This window comes from Phyllopteryx taeniolatus, chromosome 15, assembly GCF_024500385.1.
Source record: "Phyllopteryx taeniolatus isolate TA_2022b chromosome 15, UOR_Ptae_1.2, whole genome shotgun sequence".
NCBI classification, from domain to species: domain Eukaryota; kingdom Metazoa; phylum Chordata; class Actinopteri; order Syngnathiformes; family Syngnathidae; genus Phyllopteryx; species Phyllopteryx taeniolatus.
In genome coordinates this window covers 10579581-10598072 of record NC_084516.1, presented here as the reverse complement: position 1 = coordinate 10598072, position 18492 = coordinate 10579581, and the positions used below count along the sequence as shown (strand labels likewise).

At 38.7% G+C, this 18492-nt stretch overlaps 2 protein-coding genes across 24 annotated transcripts in view; both read left to right on the top strand.

Annotated features, from left to right (window-relative positions):
- LOC133489935 (protein unc-13 homolog B-like) overlaps window positions 1-7808 on the top strand; it is a 58530-nt gene extending 50722 nt beyond the window's left edge. For 9 of the 23 annotated variants that reach the window (XM_061799254.1, XM_061799260.1, XM_061799243.1 and 6 more), the window contains 16 exons: window positions 8-85; window positions 530-574; window positions 1373-1399; window positions 1541-1603; window positions 1890-1904; window positions 2005-2025; window positions 2947-3035; window positions 3126-3272; window positions 3379-3502; window positions 3621-3674; window positions 3748-3825; window positions 3986-4133; window positions 4286-4342; window positions 4553-4645; window positions 4730-4889; window positions 5676-7808. In XM_061799254.1, the coding sequence (XP_061655238.1) occupies window positions 8-85; window positions 530-574; window positions 1373-1399; window positions 1541-1603; window positions 1890-1904; window positions 2005-2025; window positions 2947-3035; window positions 3126-3272; window positions 3379-3502; window positions 3621-3674; window positions 3748-3825; window positions 3986-4133; window positions 4286-4342; window positions 4553-4645; window positions 4730-4889; window positions 5676-5961 (1485 nt within the window). In that variant the 3' untranslated portion in view covers window positions 5962-7808. The remainder of the gene's footprint in view (window positions 1-7; window positions 86-529; window positions 575-1372; window positions 1400-1540; window positions 1604-1889; window positions 1905-2004; window positions 2026-2946; window positions 3036-3125; window positions 3273-3378; window positions 3503-3620; window positions 3675-3747; window positions 3826-3985; window positions 4134-4285; window positions 4343-4552; window positions 4646-4729; window positions 4890-5675) is intronic. The other 14 variants (XM_061799263.1, XM_061799255.1, XM_061799245.1 and 11 more) reach the window with 13 other exon arrangements.
- A 595-nt stretch (window positions 7809-8403) lies between these two features.
- On the top strand, window positions 8404-18467 carry LOC133465119 (phospholipid-transporting ATPase ID-like). Its single transcript, XM_061747567.1, has 24 exons — window positions 8404-8599; window positions 9421-9490; window positions 10061-10119; window positions 10204-10299; window positions 10493-10588; window positions 10687-10748; window positions 10855-10927; window positions 11025-11095; window positions 11502-11584; window positions 11683-11841; window positions 12049-12137; window positions 12553-12746; window positions 12810-13014; window positions 13864-13967; window positions 14078-14277; window positions 14874-14989; window positions 15061-15225; window positions 15465-15576; window positions 15653-15804; window positions 15852-16028; window positions 16166-16349; window positions 16424-16647; window positions 16854-16937; window positions 17034-18467. Exons 2-24 carry the CDS (start codon window positions 9436-9438, stop codon window positions 17265-17267), a joined length of 2994 nt encoding a protein of 997 aa, XP_061603551.1. The 5' UTR covers window positions 8404-8599; window positions 9421-9435; the 3' UTR covers window positions 17268-18467.
- The last annotated feature ends 25 nt before the right edge of the window (window positions 18468-18492 follow it).

The window sequence follows — 18492 nt, the reverse complement described above, 5'->3', positions numbered from 1 at the left end:
TATGCAGCCCTGCGTCCTGATGAATAATGTGCAGCAGTTGCGAATCCTGCTGGGGAAGATGTTTGAGTGCATGGGTGCCAAACAGGTAAACGTGAGGATGAATGACTTTTTTTTTAATCGGCTGAGATGTTACTCTAGATATAATGTCACCATATATTTGAGTTGAAAGGCAATAAAAAATAAGCATTTAAGGTTAAGGGACAGTTCATTTAATTAGATTTACTGTATTAGATTACCACAGCGCAAACATTGGTATGCATACTACGGTAGTCGTTAAGTAATATGATTCCATTGCTCCTTATCAATACTGTTCAGGGATCTGATGCTGTGGTAGAAAATGTTAAGATAATTTTCTCTGTATTTGAGTTCTTCATGTAGCTGTACTGTATATACGTGGCTCCTGATTGAATCCTAGCGAGTGTTTTTCTCTAATGTAGAGCTTCTTGTGGTCGTAGCAGTTGGTTGAGTTTAATTGAGTTGGTTGGACATAACTTCATTTTCAACCAATGTGTTCAATGTACATTTAAAGCAAGATGAGTTGATGGAAGAGGAAGAGGAGGAAGCAGAAGTAGAGGTAGGTTTTCAGTACTATGTGACCTAGACTGAAACAGGCCAGTTATAACATATACGATATACTTTGTACTATACAGTTGTATGTGACACTTCATCAATGTTTGTGTTGTGTCATGTCCCTGGCTTGAACAGCAGGTGTTAAGTGGTAATGAGGACACAATGGTTCTGGTGCGTACCATGGGTAGTTGTATGCATACATGTAATGTGTGACACAAGTAGTTTCCGTCACGATGATTGTGATGTGGTCGTGCTGAACGTTTGTCACACGATCCTTTCAGAGACCACTAGATTAGATGTAGCTGTTATTTCTTACTTCAAGATGGACACACGCGAGCCATTTCATTTGGTATACTTGCTCATTCTAATGAAATCAAACACAAGCACTTCATCCTTTACAAATACAACATTGCTGGTTTTTGATTGACCCTGAGTTCCATTTAACAATTTGTTTTTTATTGTCCCTTTTAAAGTCGAAGTATTATTCAAAAACCTGTACTTGTATTGGATCTCATTGGATTTGACTGGGATATCTAAGGTAGTGAAGAGTGAGTGTACTGTTCCGGTACATTGGTGGAAGTTGGTGGACATTTGAAATATTTTTTGTTTCTTTTGTTTGGGTCTTTTGATGTAATTTATTTATTTTTTTACATGTTTCTTGTTTGATTTTGACATGAATACCCAAACCTTTTATTTGCTTTCCTCACTATCAGGCTTCCACTGTTTTAATATTCACGATCTGTATTCATTTTCATTTCCTCGGAGATGCCATGATGTTTTGCTTTTTCTTTTTTCCCCCTAGTGCAACAATAGAATGCTAGCATGTCAGGCAAGTTATTGTACTTTATATGCAAACATGTCTGTGATACATGTTTGCATTGTATTACATTATTTTTTTCAACCACCATAATTTCTTGATTGTGGTTTTGGCAATGAGACTTAAACATGGTCTTTCCACTGCCTCTGTTAGTTTGAAGAAAATGAGGAGGAGGAAGAAGAAGTCAGGGAGGAATGGGACAAAATTCAGGTTGAGGTGTGTTGCAGTCTTAAGTGTAGCTCACAGCATTCATGTGAATTGTTTCCATCTTATTTCTGCTCCCAGAAACCTCATTAATGCATTGACAACTAAACTCCTGTGGAATTTCACTGGGTGTATAATATATTTGGATAGTCATTTCTGGTGACAAGTCATCAGTCAGTCAGTTTCATGGCCTTCCCCAAAATCTATTCACTCATTTCCTTTCTAACAGCTTTCACAAACTGTTTTTGTCTTTTATTAATTTGTGTCCTTTCCCTCCCTCAAATATATTTTGCAATAGACTGATGGGGAGAAGGTGGGTATCAGTTATACATTAACACAGTATATATTTAAATAAGGTTATTGTTTTTTTTTTTTTTTACTAAAACATTGTCTAACATTCATACCACAATAAGATGGATACTCCAGTAGAGAAGGTAAGAAGCAGGACATAATCCATTTGTAAGTGTCATTCCTCCCCTGAAGCCTTCCCATAGTGCCACATAACAGAATGTATCAATATTCCTTCTAATACCTCTGAGTAACTCTTGCCATGCTATTAGATCGCGGAACTAATGAGTCACACAACATCATATTTATTCAGATGTTGCCTTTGTATGTCTGTGTTAGCTACTGTATACTGTAGAGACATTTTCCTTTTCCTGCACACTAATTGAAACATCTATTTTATTATAATATTACCGTTATTTATCGGTGCGCTTTGCCTCAAATATTAGAATGAGGAATTATTACAAATGTATGGTGACTGTCATGTATTTTTATTGCACTAAAAACTACACTTTGGTTTCATCAATTTGTAGCTGCATTGTCAATGTTGTATTACAAATATAAACAAAGGATATGCAGTTGCTCGCATTCACGACCAGCTCTCCCAGTTAACGTGCATACAGTATATGACGTTTATAGTTGTGAATAGCAGTGAATAAGTTTACTATACTGCCAGCAAGAATACCTTGTTCTGTCCTTTTAAAAGTTTATGGTAATGTTAATCTGAATATTGTATTGATTTTTATTTTCTTTAATGGCACTTAAATCTCAATTCAGCTTGTGATTTTAGAGCAATGCGTTTTAATTGTAACAAACACCTCTCAGTATAATGCTTTGCATGATTACAGTACGATAATAAACATGTACAGTACAGTATACAGTATTTAATACCCCTCTGACATTGTCAGAGAGGCAAGTAGTTGTATTTTGTGAAATAAAGTAGTATATTTTATTTATTTTATTTTGTTCAAAAGAACTTGTACTTTGTACCATATGTCGCTTGTGTGTTTGCATTTTCTCTCCATCTCCAGTCACATGATACTCGTGTTCTTTTTGTATTCTTTCTGCAGATGGACACAGAGGCGAGTGATCTGCTGAACAACCTGCAGGTTAAGCTGAACAGCGTGCTGGATGAGCTCAGCAGGACATTTGGGAACAGGTAGAACCCTTGCCCATATTTCCAAGTACATACGTAGGTTACACGCTTGATTCCACGTGCATTTATGCCGACTTCCCTGTTAACTGTCAGTTTCCAGAGCCGCATCAATGACTGCATGCGTCAGATGGCTTCTCTGCTTTATCAGATAAAAGGGCCTCTCAACGCCAACACTAAAGACCAAGTCGAAGCCGACTCTGATAACATGCTAAGGCCACTTATGGATTTCCTGGATGGGAAGTAAGTGGCTACACTTGCTCTTATCCAATAATTTAATGTGTGATGGTTTCCCCTTTACAAAATATGATCACATTCACATTTTCCTAACATGTCCATGATTCTTCAGGTTGACGCCGTTTGCAACCATTTGTGAGAAGACTGTTTTGAAGCGTGTGCTCAAGGAGCTGTGGAGGATTGTGATGACCAACCTGGAGAAGACTATTGTCCTGCCCCAAGGCAATGACACCTTTGTAGGTTTTATGCTTGTTTATATCTTTGCATTTGGTTATAATGCATTATTATGTTGATTTATTGGATTTGCAGTTGCCAAGAAAAGTGTACGTTTAAGAGGGTTTTTCTTTTTTTCAGGGTGCACAGATACTCTCAGCTGCAAAAGAACTCGGTCAACTCTCCAAACTCAAAGTAAGCGCTCCAATATAGTGGCTCATTGTGAGTGATTTTTTTATATACTAGTCTAACTAACCTCTTTGTATAGGATCATATGGCAGGGGAGGCAAAGAGCCTGTCTCCGAGGCAGTGTGCTGTTATGGATGTTGCACTGGACACGATTAAGGTCAGATGACTTGATCTGGGTAAACTTAGATCAGTCACATTGATGCAGCTTCCCGTAAACATAATTACTAGTAGCGGTTCATACTAAACAGCGACACGTGGAAAAGACAGCTTTAAAGGCAGTGTGAAAAATTGGCTTTGTGTTTTGTTTTTCTTTGCAGCAATATTTCCATGCAGGAGGGAATGGTCTGAAGAAGGCCTTCCTGGAGAAGAGTCCTGAGCTGTTCTCACTTCGCCACACCCTGTCCCTCTACACTCAGACCACTGACACACTCATCAAGACATTTGTGACCAGTCAACATGCACAAGGTAGGCCAATAAAAATATTTCCCCTTATTAACCTTAAGAGTGTGCTGTAACCTGCATTTTGCCAGCCTTTTCTAAAAGTTGTTCTCCACACTGAACTGTGTTCACTAGTTATTGCTGTCTTCTCCTTATTTCCTGTGCTGCATGTGTGCCAGTCCACAATGGAAAGGGTATTAGGTTAACTCCCAATGAAAAAATACAGCCCAGCAGGGGTAGGTTTCCTCATTAGACAGTTTGTGAGCTCACCCATCTCTCTGTCACTATGTATTTGTTGTCATTATGTGCTACGAAAGTGGGTAGACATTTTACACAACCTCAAAATGCATCCTCATCTCATCCCGACTCAGTAATTCAAATCCAACATTTTTTGAGAGGGCTCAATCAAAGTCATTAATTTACTATGTGGCTTTGCATTCAAATAGGCTCAGGTGTGTCTAATCCAATTGGTGAAGTATCCGTCCAGGTTGAGCTCCACACTCATCCTAAAAGTGGGGAGCACAAAGTTTCCGCCAAAGGTCATACAGAACTCACACAATGGCATTAAAAAGGTTTTGGTCTTTCTACCATCCTTGCTCACTGGTTGCATTGTCTTCCCTTAGTTGTGGCAGCCACTGATTTGAAATGGCAGACACCTAGAATGTTCCAGCCTTTTGTGGAGCTCACTATGATTGGACCACACCTAAGTGACAAGAAACGTAAATTTCAGACTAAATCCAAGAACAACAGCTGGTCTCCCAAGTTTAATGAGACCTTCCACTTGTGAGTATACCAATTGCATTGTTGTTGTAGCTTTTTTTATGTAAGGGATTGTTAGTTTCCAATAATAATACACATTAAAGTTGTTTTGTCTAGTTATTTGTTGCTCTCAATAGTTGTCTTCATATAACAGCATGGTCACTACTGCCAAAAAAAACCCAGCACACACCTATCACGTCATCACTGTGCGTTCCCTAGTTACATGGTGACAATTGTCATTAATATCAGAATAAACCCGACAACAAATTTAACTTAACAGGGATGACCTCTGCCAACAGCCATTGTAACTTTTTTTTTTTGTTTTCATCATCTCTGACAAACCAAAACACATACTGTAGCTCACATAAGCAATAATAGATAAGTTAAAGTAGAAGTAGCCAGCAGAATGTAGCTCATTGTAACTGAGTAGAAGTACCATTTCTTATTAACAAAAATAAATAAAAACTATGTTACATTAAAACTACTCTGCCAAGTACAATTGATTCCAAAGATTAAGTAAATATAAGGGACTAAATACAACCTGTTGATGGGGTACACCCAATCTGCGCGTTTACACTGCACCTGTATTGGCACCTATCTATTTCATTCCATATTTGATTTTTATCCACATTTGCAAAAGGCCTGATTCTGATCTTAACAAACCTGGATCCATGTGCATTTTTTTTTTCTCCTCCTACTTATGGTGCCATGCTACATCTGAGTTGTGCTACTTGAGAGCAATAAAATCTGCACTGTCTCACTTGAACTATGCAGTGAATGACCCAACTATTTGCATCTCTCACTCCAAAGCCTCCTAGGAAACCAGGATGGGTTTGAATGCTATGAGCTGCAAGTGTGCGTCAAGGACTACTGCTTTGGTCGAGCTGACCATGTGGTCGGCTTGTCTGTGATCCAGTTAAGAGACATCATGGAGAAGGGCAACTGTGCCTGCTGGTGCCCACTGGCTCAGTGCATCCACATGGACGACACAGGTCTCACCGCCATGCGGATCTTGTCGCAGCGCTCTAACGATGATGTGGCCAAGGAATTTGTGCGGCTTAAGTCGGAAACGAGATCAGCCGAAGAGGGCAGATAAGGTGGGGTGAAAAAAAAGGATCTTCCTTCAACAGACTTTCCTCAACCTTCAACATAATTGACTGTTTGGTGGCACCTTACCTAGATCACTTGGGCACTTTGTGTTTCTCAACCACACACGTCTTGCTTGACCCTTGATTTTTTTTTTTTTTTTTTTTTTTTTTTTTTTTCTGCACCTCCATAGTGTTGTTATACAATAAACCCAGCCAACCCTCCTCCAACCAACCATTTCCACTGTGTTTCATGCCTTACACCCATAAGTAAAAACTGTGAACGTGTCAAATGAAGTTGTTTGAATGCTCAAGGTCCACTGTGGTGCTTTTGAGTAATGTAAAGATGACAATCAATTTTGTCTCATACAGTGTCAAAGTGGATCCAATGCAGCTATTATTTGAAGAAAAGGTCATTTAGTAGTATTTTTAACCACTGGATGAGTTTGTATGACTTGTGCCATTTGGATTTTTTCACACCACAATGAAAAAAATCTCTGATATCCAGCAGGTCAGACTGTAGTAGTGTCAATGTATGTGGTACAAACCAATATTAAAAACTCCTCATGAATACTAACATTCATGTTCATACGCAATGTGCAACAATGGTAGGGAGTACATTTTATTTGTTTTTAGACATTTATTTTTGTGTCCCTGTACATGTGGGATTTGCTAATGAATTTGCACAGTTGTTGTTGTTGCTGCTGCTGGATTGTTACTAGTTGTAAAGAAAATAACTTCTTTACAGGCTGTAAAGTCAGCCCTCACAATTACCTTACAGCTTTGTATATATATATATATATATATATATATATATATATATATATATATATATATATATATATATATATATATATATGAATTAATTATTACACCAACTGCTGAACGTTTTCTTCCCAAAAAATAAAAATTGGGGGGACTCAGCAGCACAACTTCTGAGTTCATTTTTTAAGTGTTTACTTATTAATGGTTTAACATGTAGACGGGTGACAAGAGTTAGAGCCTGAGAGCATAAGCATTGAATGATGATGCTTCCATACAGGAAATATTTTGGAGACAGTCTTTGACTTTCACAGTCCACCGTTTTCAAAAATTGTTAAATGAAGGAAAACCCATTCTAAAGCTTCCAGGTTCCCAAAAATGTGAAGAATCTGTATAGGTTTATTCATACATTTGTCACCCAACCTGATTTCTGGTTCTGTTTTCTTCTGCTCATGCTTTCAGTTGCCTTATTGTGATTGGAAATGTTTATATTTTAAACTTTTATCAAATCATGCTCTATCTTTTACCTATCCACGGTGAGGTTTTGTACCTCAGCCCATTCTTGTATTCCAAGTGATATTCCTTTTTTTTCAACTTTTATCTTTTATTGTTTGTAAATGTTATATTGAGATTTTTTTTGTCTTTGTGGTATTATGTATGTGTGTATTATGTTTTTAATTATTTAATAACAATGTGATAGTAAGCTATATTTGTTTGATGAACACTAATCCATGTGTGCCATCTTTTTTTTCCTTCTCATAACTGATGGAGAAATGTTTAAAATGTCACTCTGAATGAAGGATGTTTTTGCAATGAGAACCTCAATGTTGGACCAGTTGTCTTTTGAGCAAATGACCTGTAGAAACGAAATAGACTAAATATATAATATACTGTACATGCTCCTTGTGCCATTTTTTTTTTATTTAATTTTTTTTTGCATGTGTTAAGTTTTGCAATTTCACTCTCTGCAAGAGTTAACGCATACAGTATATCAGTAATTTTTGTGATTTTATTTGTCACTATTTCCATGTTCTTGTCTTGTAAACATTCCAATTACTTTTCTATAAAGTATCCAAATATAGAAATGTGTACCTGATTTTTTTGTTTTAAATTTTTTATTTTTTTTTAATGACTGCAATTTACACAATTGGAAAATGTTGATTATCACAACCTTATGTATAATTTTAGGATGTATTTGTGACGTGCCAGTTTTTTTGTTTGTTTGTTTTTCCCCACACACTCTGTGTGATGTATTTTGACATTTTACATTAGGCTTAAGGAACACGGTGTGAATGAGAGCGCAAAAGGTTTTCCATCTCATGTGTGAATGATAGGCGGCCTGTCCAGCAGGGTGTCGTCCACCTTTCACCCAAATTTAGTTCGGATAGGCTCCATTATTCTTTGTAACTTAATGATAATAATATATTTTTACATAACGGTAATAAGGTTCTCATCATGAGCAAAACATTACATCGCTCTAATGACTCATTTAAAGCATTAAATGTTGGTGAACATAACTCCCAGCAAAGTAACTACAGTATTCTTTAGTTACACTCTCTCAATAACAGAACATTAAAATGACATTTTAATGATAGTGATAAAGATAATGAGACAGCCATTCATTTCAAGTCTTTTTTTTTTTTTTTTTTTTTTTTCCCCCCATGCTGAGTCACCATCCAGGTTCAAAGATTGCTTCATTGTTTACTAGAGCTATTAGCAGGGAGGCTCACTGGGCTCAGTTCCTCATTTGTGAACAGAAAAACCTTGACTGGTGGTTTTGCTCTCACCGCTCGGCTCTCCATCCTGTGTGTCTTCCATCCTGCTGGGGGCCCCAGCAGAAGAACCTGGTTCTCTACTTTGTACCAGTCTGGAGTCTGAAAGTCCAATGTGAGTGCACAATGACCTGCTTTCATTACTTCTATTTTTTTTATTATTATTATATTATTAAAACAATATGTGGGTAATGTATCATTATGCAATTACTGAAATGACTGTTTTACTTTGGATGTGATTAAATTTCATCTCTTTGGAAATCAAGAATAGAGAGAATACACAACTAATCAGAATGTGGGCATTAACCAATTTTCAATATGCATGGTTTGTCCTAGTAAAAGATGTGAAACAGTATCTAAGAAAAACTTGGGGGTTTAAGTTTGGATTGAATAAAATATAATATTCCAAAACTTCAAATCTTTAATATTTAGAAAACAATATAAACTCAATAATCATTGCTTAAAATAGCCACTGTTTCAGCAGGTATTGTACAGAAATCAGGGTGGAGGGGGATAAAGTGTCCGCTTGTGGACACTTGCATTAACAAAGTTTTCTGATGAGGTCAAAAGCCTGACGTCGTATCACCACCATTATCTTTCTGGCAATAAATCTCCAGTCAAAGATTTAACGTGCAAAGGCTTGAGCAGGGAGTGGCCCAACATTATTGCCGCATTATTAAGTCTTTAACTTGCATTTCTTTTCCCATACCATCGCTGGTAATAGTTGGACGTCTTCCTCGTGCAGCTGTTGTTGACCCTGACAAAAATTACAGGACTGTTGCTTTTTTTTGTGTTTAATTGTCAGTAGGTTGCGAACTGATCAAGTATCAGTTGTCTACCAATAACACAAAGTTAATAACAATAAAGTTGGTAGTTACCAATGCAATAGAATGCCTTACAAAATAATAATTATGTTCCTCCACATGTTCAATACAGAGTAAGAGAGATAAGATGGGATCAGTAGTGTCCTACATTGGTCATTTGTGTGGGCAGCAGAAAAAGCAAGGTGAGTCTTTTTAAATGTATTACAATCGTTTTTTTTTCTTCCTATACTTCAGTTCATTGCTGAAGTATTGGGGTCATGACAGTGCATGTATGGGTGATGAATCAAAGAAATAAGAAGAGAATTGGGCTCCATTCATATTCAACCTGATGCTACAATATAGAATTGCAAGTGCATATGAATGATGACCCTAAACGTAGTACAAAAGAAAGGAATGGCAAATAGTAATGGATTACTCTTCAAGATCGTGAATTAATTCGTGGATCAAGACCTAAGAGACTTTTTTTTTTAGTAAAGACTAACACAGCACTCCACACAGCTCTCACACACCTGGATAATGCTATATATACACTGATGTGAGGTTGCTATGTGTGGATATCAGCACTGCATTTAATACAGTTGTACTCCATAAACTGGTCACAAAGATCAGCAAACTGGGTGTCGGCAACTCGCTGCGCACTTGGAAACTCAACTTCCTCGCAACAGACCCCAGAATGCAAGGATGAGAAACAACACGGGGACCCCTCAGGGGTGTGTCCTCAGTCAATCTTTTCTATTTTTTCTTATCAACAGAGGTGGAGAGACACTTGCGAGCCAATGACAGAACCTTCAACCTTTCTTACCACTATGCTGTGAGTACAGAAGATGGAAGAAATCACATCGCGGCAATGTAACTCATTTGTCACTTCTTCTTTCTACACAATAATGCCATCAAGACATCCAAATACATCTTCACTTTTCTGCCAATTAACCTTTTTGAACAGTTCAGGAGGCTCGCTAACTGCTTCTTCCTCTTCCTGTTTACCCTTCAGGTATGCTTACTACAGTATTTGTTTTTATGAGTTCCTTCTCTCATGCTGCAACACAGTTCACCATGTGGGCTTAATCTACCAACAGATGCATAATTGCATGGTGGAATGTACCTATACAATAGGCCCCAAAATGTTACAGCCAATTTTTCATTAGATTTATTTTCGGTTTATGTGAATGTGTGTCTTTTTACAGCTCATCCCACAAATCTCCTCGCTCGCCCGGTTTACCACAGCTGCCCTTCTCATTTTGGTGCTGTCCATAACGGTCAAAGATGCCACAGATGACATAGTGAGCAAACAAACAAATACTACAACACACTCTTATCTTTTTAAACAGCATACAGCAACATCTTACTGTTCTTTACCTTCATCCCATTTAATTAACAGAACAGACACAAAAGTGACAACGAAGTGAATAACCGTGAAGTGAGCATCCTCGTTGATGGAGAGTGAGTCATTTGGCTCTTTTCAAATTGTGACATGTTACAATTGTTTTTTTTTTAAACTTTTTTTTTTTGTTGTTGTAATTTTTCCCATATGATTTAATTTTGTCAGATTTAGAACTGAAAAATGGATGAATGTTCAGATTGGAGATGCCATTAAACTGGAAAATAATCAGTTTGTCACAGTAAGTGCCACAACATTAAGTCACAATAATTGCATGGAAGTCCAAACATTTTTAGCATATAATGTTAGGCTATTTTCTTTGTGTGTTTATTTTTCAGGCAGACCTTCTTTTGCTCTCCAGTAGTGAGCCTCTCAATGTGGTTTATGTTAAAACAGCAGAAATAGATGGGTACATCCTCTCTGTCTTTTGAATTTGTGTCAGTGTTCTTCTCTGGTTCTGTTTGTGTCTGCGTTTGTGCATGTGTGCCTGCGTGCGGACTGATCAATAGTATTGACTTGTGAAAGAAAAGAAAATTGACCAAATTTATGTAAGAAGAAAGCAAATCAATCTAAATACTTGCTGACTTTCATCCATCAATGTTCTATAGTACTTGGCCTCATTAGGTTCGTGGGTGAGGCGGAGCCTATCCCAGCTGTCCTTTTCAATGAAAAGAAATCATTATGTTGAACAACTTTTTTGTACATATACAGTATCATGAAAAGCTGGAGGTCACCCAGTGGGATACATTTTCACCATGTGCTAATAACTGGATGATGATTTCTCATCTTTCTAATGTTGTCATGATCTCCCCCAGTGAAACCAATCTGAAGGTGAAACAGGCCCTGACTGTAACTGGAAGGATGGGAGACAGCACCGAAGCACTGGCCAGGTTTAATGGTGAGAACTTCAATAGATGCTTTGGGAACGTTTCAACTTTTTCAAACATTCCAACAACATGCGCACAAAGATAACCCCATACACAATGTGTTTCTCAGGGGAAATAAAATGTGAGCCTCCAAACAATCGTCTGGAAATTTTTAAAGGGACACTGACAGTGGATGGACAAATGTACTCTTTGGATAACGGCAGAGGGCTTCTACGTGGATGCACTCTGAGAAACACAGAGTGGTGCTTTGGACTGGTTATCTTTGGAGGTAAATTAAGGGGAGCTATGTGATGTCATTTTTTTGTTTAAATTTTAAGGTTTTGTGTGACTTTAGAGGTCATTTTCCCCCATACATATTGGTCAAATTCCACATTATAGGGTGTTCAACTGGAGGTATGTTGTATTTTTGCTGAACCCGTATAATGTGCATGATTACCAACTGGAGCAATTCAACATGAGACCCTTACATTTGCAGGTCCAGACACGAAGCTGATGCAGAACAGCGGAAAGACGACATTCAAAAGGACTAGCATTGATCACCTCATGAATAATTTGGTGCTTTGTGTGAGTTTCAGTCACACATGTACACTTCGGCAACAAAAAGTTGAAGTATATTTAGAAAAGCTATTACTGTATGTCGAGACTTAGTGGTTCGCACGACTTTGCTGTAGCCTTCACTGAAGCCTCAAGATTTTCAGTACGTGTGAATATAAGTGTGAATGGCTGTTTGTTTATGCAGTATGTGCCCTGAAATTGGTTGGTGACCTATTCAACCCTCCCTCGCCCCCAAAGGGAACTGGCTTTGGTGCTATAAAAAATAGATGGTTGTCCTATACAAATTGTATGCAATCTAGGACCTATGCAGGTCATGTTCTGATCGATTTTCATGATAGAAAATGTAAATAAGGCATAAGTGATGAATAATTTATTGTGTTTCATCTAGGTTTCTCTTCATGAGCTCTTTTCTTTCATCGATCAGATTTTTGTTTCCCTGTTGTCCATGTGCTCCGTTCTGGCCATTGGTCATGGAGTCTGGGAGATGAAGGAGGGCTCAGTTTTTACTGTGTTCCTCCCTCCAGAAACTGACATTGATGCTCCTCTCTCATCATTCCTCTGCTTCTGGTCTTATGTGATCCTCCTTAACACGGTGGTGCCCATGTCTCTCTTTGTCAGGTATGTATTGACACAGAATAATGAAGACATTTTCTGTTTGTCTCACACTTCACTGTTTTTCAGCATGGAGGCCATTCGCCTGGTGAATAGTTACTATATTGACTGGGACAGGAAGATGTATTACCCCAAGAGTGATACTCCTGCTCAGGCGAGGACCACCACTCTGAATGAGGAGCTGGGTCAGATCAAATACATCTTCAGCGATAAGACTGGTACCCTGACATGTAACATCATGACATTCAATAAGTGCTCGATCAATGGCAAAAGTTAGGGTGAACAGATGATTAAAAGCTAAACACAAATAAATATCATAAAATATTAATTTGGTGTGTGCTTTTTTTTTTTTTTTTTTTTTTCTTTTTTTTTTTTTTAGGGGAGCTCTTGGACATTTCAGGACAGAGGTGAGATTTATTATGGGGTTAAGCAATATTTTAATGGATTGGCATAGAAACAAACAAAAACAAATGATTAAAATACAGCTCACCATTAGGCTTAATGTAGTCTTAATGAGAGAGAGCCTTGCACTGGTTTTCTTCAACCAGCTGGTCCAGTCTTGGAGTAATCTTTTCTTTCGAAGATATTGCATTAGCTTGTCTTTTAATGCCGGGAGCTTGGGCTCCATGTGCTGAAGCAATTTTGATGGTTTCAATTGCCTCATTTGCGAGTCTATACCGACATATTACACAGAGCGGGTTCAGTGCATAAGACTAGCAATAAACCCATACCTTCAGTGACAATGCAGGTATTAAATAAATACAGCTTTCATTTTTATTGAAAGTTGCAGGTTATTCTGCCAAAACCCGTTAGTTTTTTACTCATTTTTTGCTAACTTGTGGGCCTACTTTTTTTTACCGCATCTTGTGCTTGAGATGAGCGTCTTGACAGAAGCACAGAGGGATACACCTTATTTTCAAAATGAGAGTTATTTCAGACTGATTACCAATAAAGTATTTTTTGTTCAGTCTCTTTGTGCAGCTTGGTACCAAATGGCCTGTGGACCAGCACACCTCCATGGCCCTGTAGTTGTGGACCTCTGTCATAAAAGACATGTTTAAAACAAACCTGTGTTTTCAACCATAATACTGGGCTTTTGAATGAGACTTCTTTCTTCCTGTAGAATACACCAAGGGTGGACTTCTCGTGGAACCAGCTAGCCGATCCAAAGTTCATTTTTCACGACCATAACTTGGAGGCTCAGGCCTTCTTCCGTTTGTTGGCTCTGTGCCACACCGTGATGCCTGAGGAAAAGAAACAAGGTTAGCAAACTTCATTACTGCATACAGTGCATAGTCTGCAGTTTGAATACAATACATGTTTGATGGTCTGTCCAGTTTCCTCCAAGGGGCGCTTTATTACCAGGCGCAGTCTCCTGATGAAGGTGCTCTGGTCACCGCTGCGAGAAACTTTGGATTTGTGTTCCACTCACGCACACCGGAAACCATCACAGTCGTGGAGATGGAGAAACTGGTCATCTATGAACTTTTGGCTGTTTTAGACTTCAATAATGTGCGCAAGAGGATGTCAGCCATAGGTGAGACAGTGGCAACAAGATCAACAGAAAAAAAATATTCAAATTCTCAGAACCACTTATTGCTTTGCAGAGTTCATAGGGTTCAATTATGACTTGCCCATTGGCTAAGTAAAACAACAAGGCAGCACGGTTGAGTAGTCTTGAGTCTGCCTCCCCGTGCTTTGATTGGTTTTCTGTTTGCTCTAGGGACTCTGACTTTTTCACACTTCCCAAAAACGTGCATGTTTGGTTAATTGAAGACTCTAAATTGTCTCAGTGTGAGTGTGAATTGTCCTTTGTGTATATGTGCCCTGCAATTGACTGACGACTAGTCCACTGTGTACTCCACCTCCAACCCAAAGACAGCTAGGAGTTTCTCCAGCTCATTCATGACCGTAATGATGACAAGCGCTATAGAAAAGAAAACAGATGGGTGGATGGATATTAATCAAACTGTTAGGTTATTTAGACCCCATTTCTTTCACATTTTGATCATTGCTCTGGATTATATGTCAAATATAAAAATAAAAAAACAGAAAACATGCTTTATTTAGCTTTTTTTTCCCCTAAAAGACCTTAATTAATTCAGATATCCATATCCTCACTGTGATATGCAGTGCGTAACCCCGAAGGGAAGTTGACTCTATACTGTAAAGGAGCAGACACCATAATTTTTGAGAGACTCCACACGTCCTGTAACACACTGATGGGCGTCACCACCGGACACCTCAATGTGAGTTTTTATTTTCTCCGAAATGGAAAACCAATCATTGTTGTAATTCCTGTTCTTAACCCTAACTTTAGGAATATGCATGTGATGGTCTCCGCACTTTAGTTTTGGCTTACAAGGATTTGGACGAGAGCTACGTAAAGGAGTGGATGCAGTGTCACCATGAGGCCAGCACCATCATTGAAGAAAGAGACGAGAAACTTGATAAGCTGTATGAAGAGATGGAGAAAGACTTGTTGGTTGGTTCAACTAATGACTGCTTTTCTTGAAACCTTGACTTCTATCTGACTCAAGATTGTAGAGGCAGCTGACTTAAAATTGGTACAATTACTTGACGATCATCTTTCTAGCCAAGCTAAATCTTATTGATTTAGATTTCTTTTGTGTATTGTCACAGACAAAGATTGACAAGGTAGTTGGGGTGGAACTTCTGTGTATCACATACATATTCTTACCTCTTTACCAACATTTGATTTAGCTGCCGGGAGCAACGGCTGTAGAAGACAAGTTGCAGGATGGTGTCCCACAGACAATAGAGCAGCTGGCCAAAGCTGACATCAAAATTTGGGTGTTGACCGGTGATAAACAAGGTTATTTTCTGCCCGCTGACTAATATTTTTTTTGTATGATTTAATAACTTCATGTTCACAAAATATTTCCCACCAGAGACTGCAGAGAATATTGGCTATTCCTGCAATATGCTGCAAGAGGAGATGGACGTGTTCGTCGTGTCGGCAAATACAGCAGAAGGAGTCAAAGAGGAGCTTCAGTATGTTCTAAATCTCAAGTTGTTGCATGAATTGATTGTATTGAGCATGGCATAGTTAGTCAAGTACAGTCATCAAAAACCAAAACATAAAGTTAGCAACCACTACATTATTCTGTGTTTCGGAGTGCGAGAAAGAAAATGTGTCCAGGGGCAGCAGAGGAACCAAATGTGACCAAAGCTCGTGCAGGCCTCTTGTGGTTGTGGAAAACAGAAACTGCTCATGATGACAAAGTTGATGGAAAAAATGCCCTTGTTATAAATGGACACAGTCTGGTAAAACAAATAAATAAATCAATAAAAATATTACATCATTGTGATGTCAAAAAGTCAAATTAAGAAAAAGGAGAACATTTTAAATTTTTTTTTACTCTACCTTAGCCAAGTTTCCTCATCTTCCATTTGATCCTCAGGCGTTTTCCTTGGGGAAAGGTTTGGAGTTGGAACTGTTGAGGACAGCATGTATGTGTCAAACTGTGATTTGCTGTAGGGTCACTCCACTACAGAAAGCCCAAGTTGTTAAGTTGGTCAAGAAATACAAACAGGCGGTCACGCTGGCCATTGGGGATGGTGCAAATGATGTCAGCATGATCAAGGGTAAACTCATTTCACAGATGATACAACAGTGCAAAGAAAAGCTCAGAATTCATTTGGCCTTATTCGTCTTTTAGCTGCACATATCGGTGTTGGTATAAGTGGTCAGGAGGGCATCCAAGCTGTTCTGTCCAGCGACTTCTCCTTTGCCCAGTTTCGCTATCTACAGCGTCTCTTGCTGGTGCACGAGCGCTGGTTGTATCTGCGCATGTCCAAGTTTCTACAATATTTCTTTTACAAGAACTTCACCTTCACCTTTGTGCATGTCTGGTATGCCTTCTTCTGCGGGTTCTCAGCACAGGTGAGAGACATTTAAGAATGACTTAAAAAAATAAAAGGTTTCACACCTACATCATGTGACGTTCAGCAGAAAGCAAATACAGTAAATGTCCTGCAGCGTTTCTCAGTAGAAATGTTTTTGTGCAGTATGAATGAAACATTTACTCATAATTACAGTCAATAAATTAAATATATTGACATATTCACTTCATTTCTTCTAAATCATAGACTGTTTATGACCAGTGGTTCGTCAGCATGTACAATGTAGTGTACACAGTCCTCCCCGTCCTTGGCATGAGTCTCTTTGACCAGGTATGCAGCTTTAGCATAATGTATATTTTAGTAGTGTTTATTCTTGGTAATAGTGTTTTAGTTGCTCTTCTTTTCTCCCACCTTTTGTTACTGCAGGAAGTGAATGACCGCAGGAGTTCCCAGTATCCTCAGCTCTACTCACCGGGGCCTCTGAACATTTACTTCAATAAGAAAGCAATGGTGTGCTGTATGATCCACAGCTGCTACAGCTCCCTCATTGTCTTCTTCATCCCGTGGGCGGCCATGCACGACACAGTCGCAGACGACGGAAAAGACACTGCAGATTATCAATCCTTTGCTTTAGTGGTGCAGACGTGTCTGCACCACTAAACACACTTCTCATTGTCGTCAACATCCAGGTGAGAAGTGCAGAATGTAAGGGGTCCTTTTGTATTAACAAAGCATCTGCTACTTAGGTTCCGAAGAGATTGCAAGGCTCTATTTAAATCACAAATCTCAACTATTATTATTATTTTTAAAACAATCTAAGATTATGGTCACATATTTTCTTATTTGGTGTCTTCCGTGCGGCATGGTGGCCGACTGGTTAGCACATCTGCCTCACAGTTCTGCGGACTGGGGTTCCAATCCCGGCCCCGTCTGCGTAGAGTTTGCATGTTCTCCCCGTGCCTGCGTGGGTTTTCTCCGGGTACTCCGGTTTCCTCCCACATCCCAAAAACATGCAGGGTAGGTTAATTGAAGACTCTAAATTGCTCGTAGGTGCGAATGGTTGTTTGTTTGTATGTGCCCTACGATTGGCTGGCGACCAGTTCAGGGTGTACCCCGCCTCTCGCCCGAAGATAGCTGGGATAGGCTCCAGCACGCCTGCGACCCTATTGAGGGTAAGCTGTTAACACATTTGAAAGTATGTACAAAAACTTGCCATTTTGGAAATGAATGTTTGCCCTGCGATTGTAAATACTTCAACATGTTTGTATTCTCCTTACAATACAAAGTAAAAATTCATATGTGCTGTAATAAATATTTACTTGATAGTATTTATTTATTGTTTTTTAATGTTTCAGCTCTGTCTGTTTCACTCATTACTGGACAGCTGTCAACCAGTCCTTTATGTGGGGCAGCCTGGTACTTCCTGTTGATGTCCTGTTGATTCCTGTTTAAACGTCCTCTAAAGAGTCGGAACACATTGTTTAAACAAACAAACTCTCCTCTGGCCCAGAACCAGCCACAACTCTACCGCGCCATCACAGGGGAGTCAGAGCAACAACCACGGTATCACTAGTTAAAAGGTAGCAGTTCAATGAAGCCATGTTCCAGTGGCAAGGTAAAAACTGTATAGGCAGTAGACTTCAATGATAATATTTTCTCTCTTTTCTTATGCTGGTATTTACGCTGAATGCCATGACTTAATTATCACTCCCTACCAACAAGTATTGCAATCAAGCCATGCATATCAAGTAAAATCAAATTTAACATATACAGTACTTCCATGTATATAAATGTATTGTAGTTCATAACAGCTACTGTATTTCAAATCAGTTGTGACATATTTCACCTCTTCAGCCAGTACACGCAATTTCGTATTGTTATACAG

What these genes read in the sequence shown, in the direction of transcription:
- LOC133465119 (XM_061747567.1), top strand. Translation starts at nt 9,436, where the DNA reads ATGGGATCAGTAGTGTCCTACATTGGTCATTTGTGTGGGCAGCAGAAA. An exon ending in TCTTCCTGTTTACCCTTCAG is followed by an intron (nt 10,300 to 10,492) that starts GTATGCTTACTA and finishes GTCTTTTTACAG; the next exon opens with CTCATCCCACAAATCTCCTC. An exon ending in AGATGGAGAAAGACTTGTTG is followed by an intron (nt 15,226 to 15,464) that starts GTTGGTTCAACT and finishes CATTTGATTTAG; the next exon opens with CTGCCGGGAGCAACGGCTGT.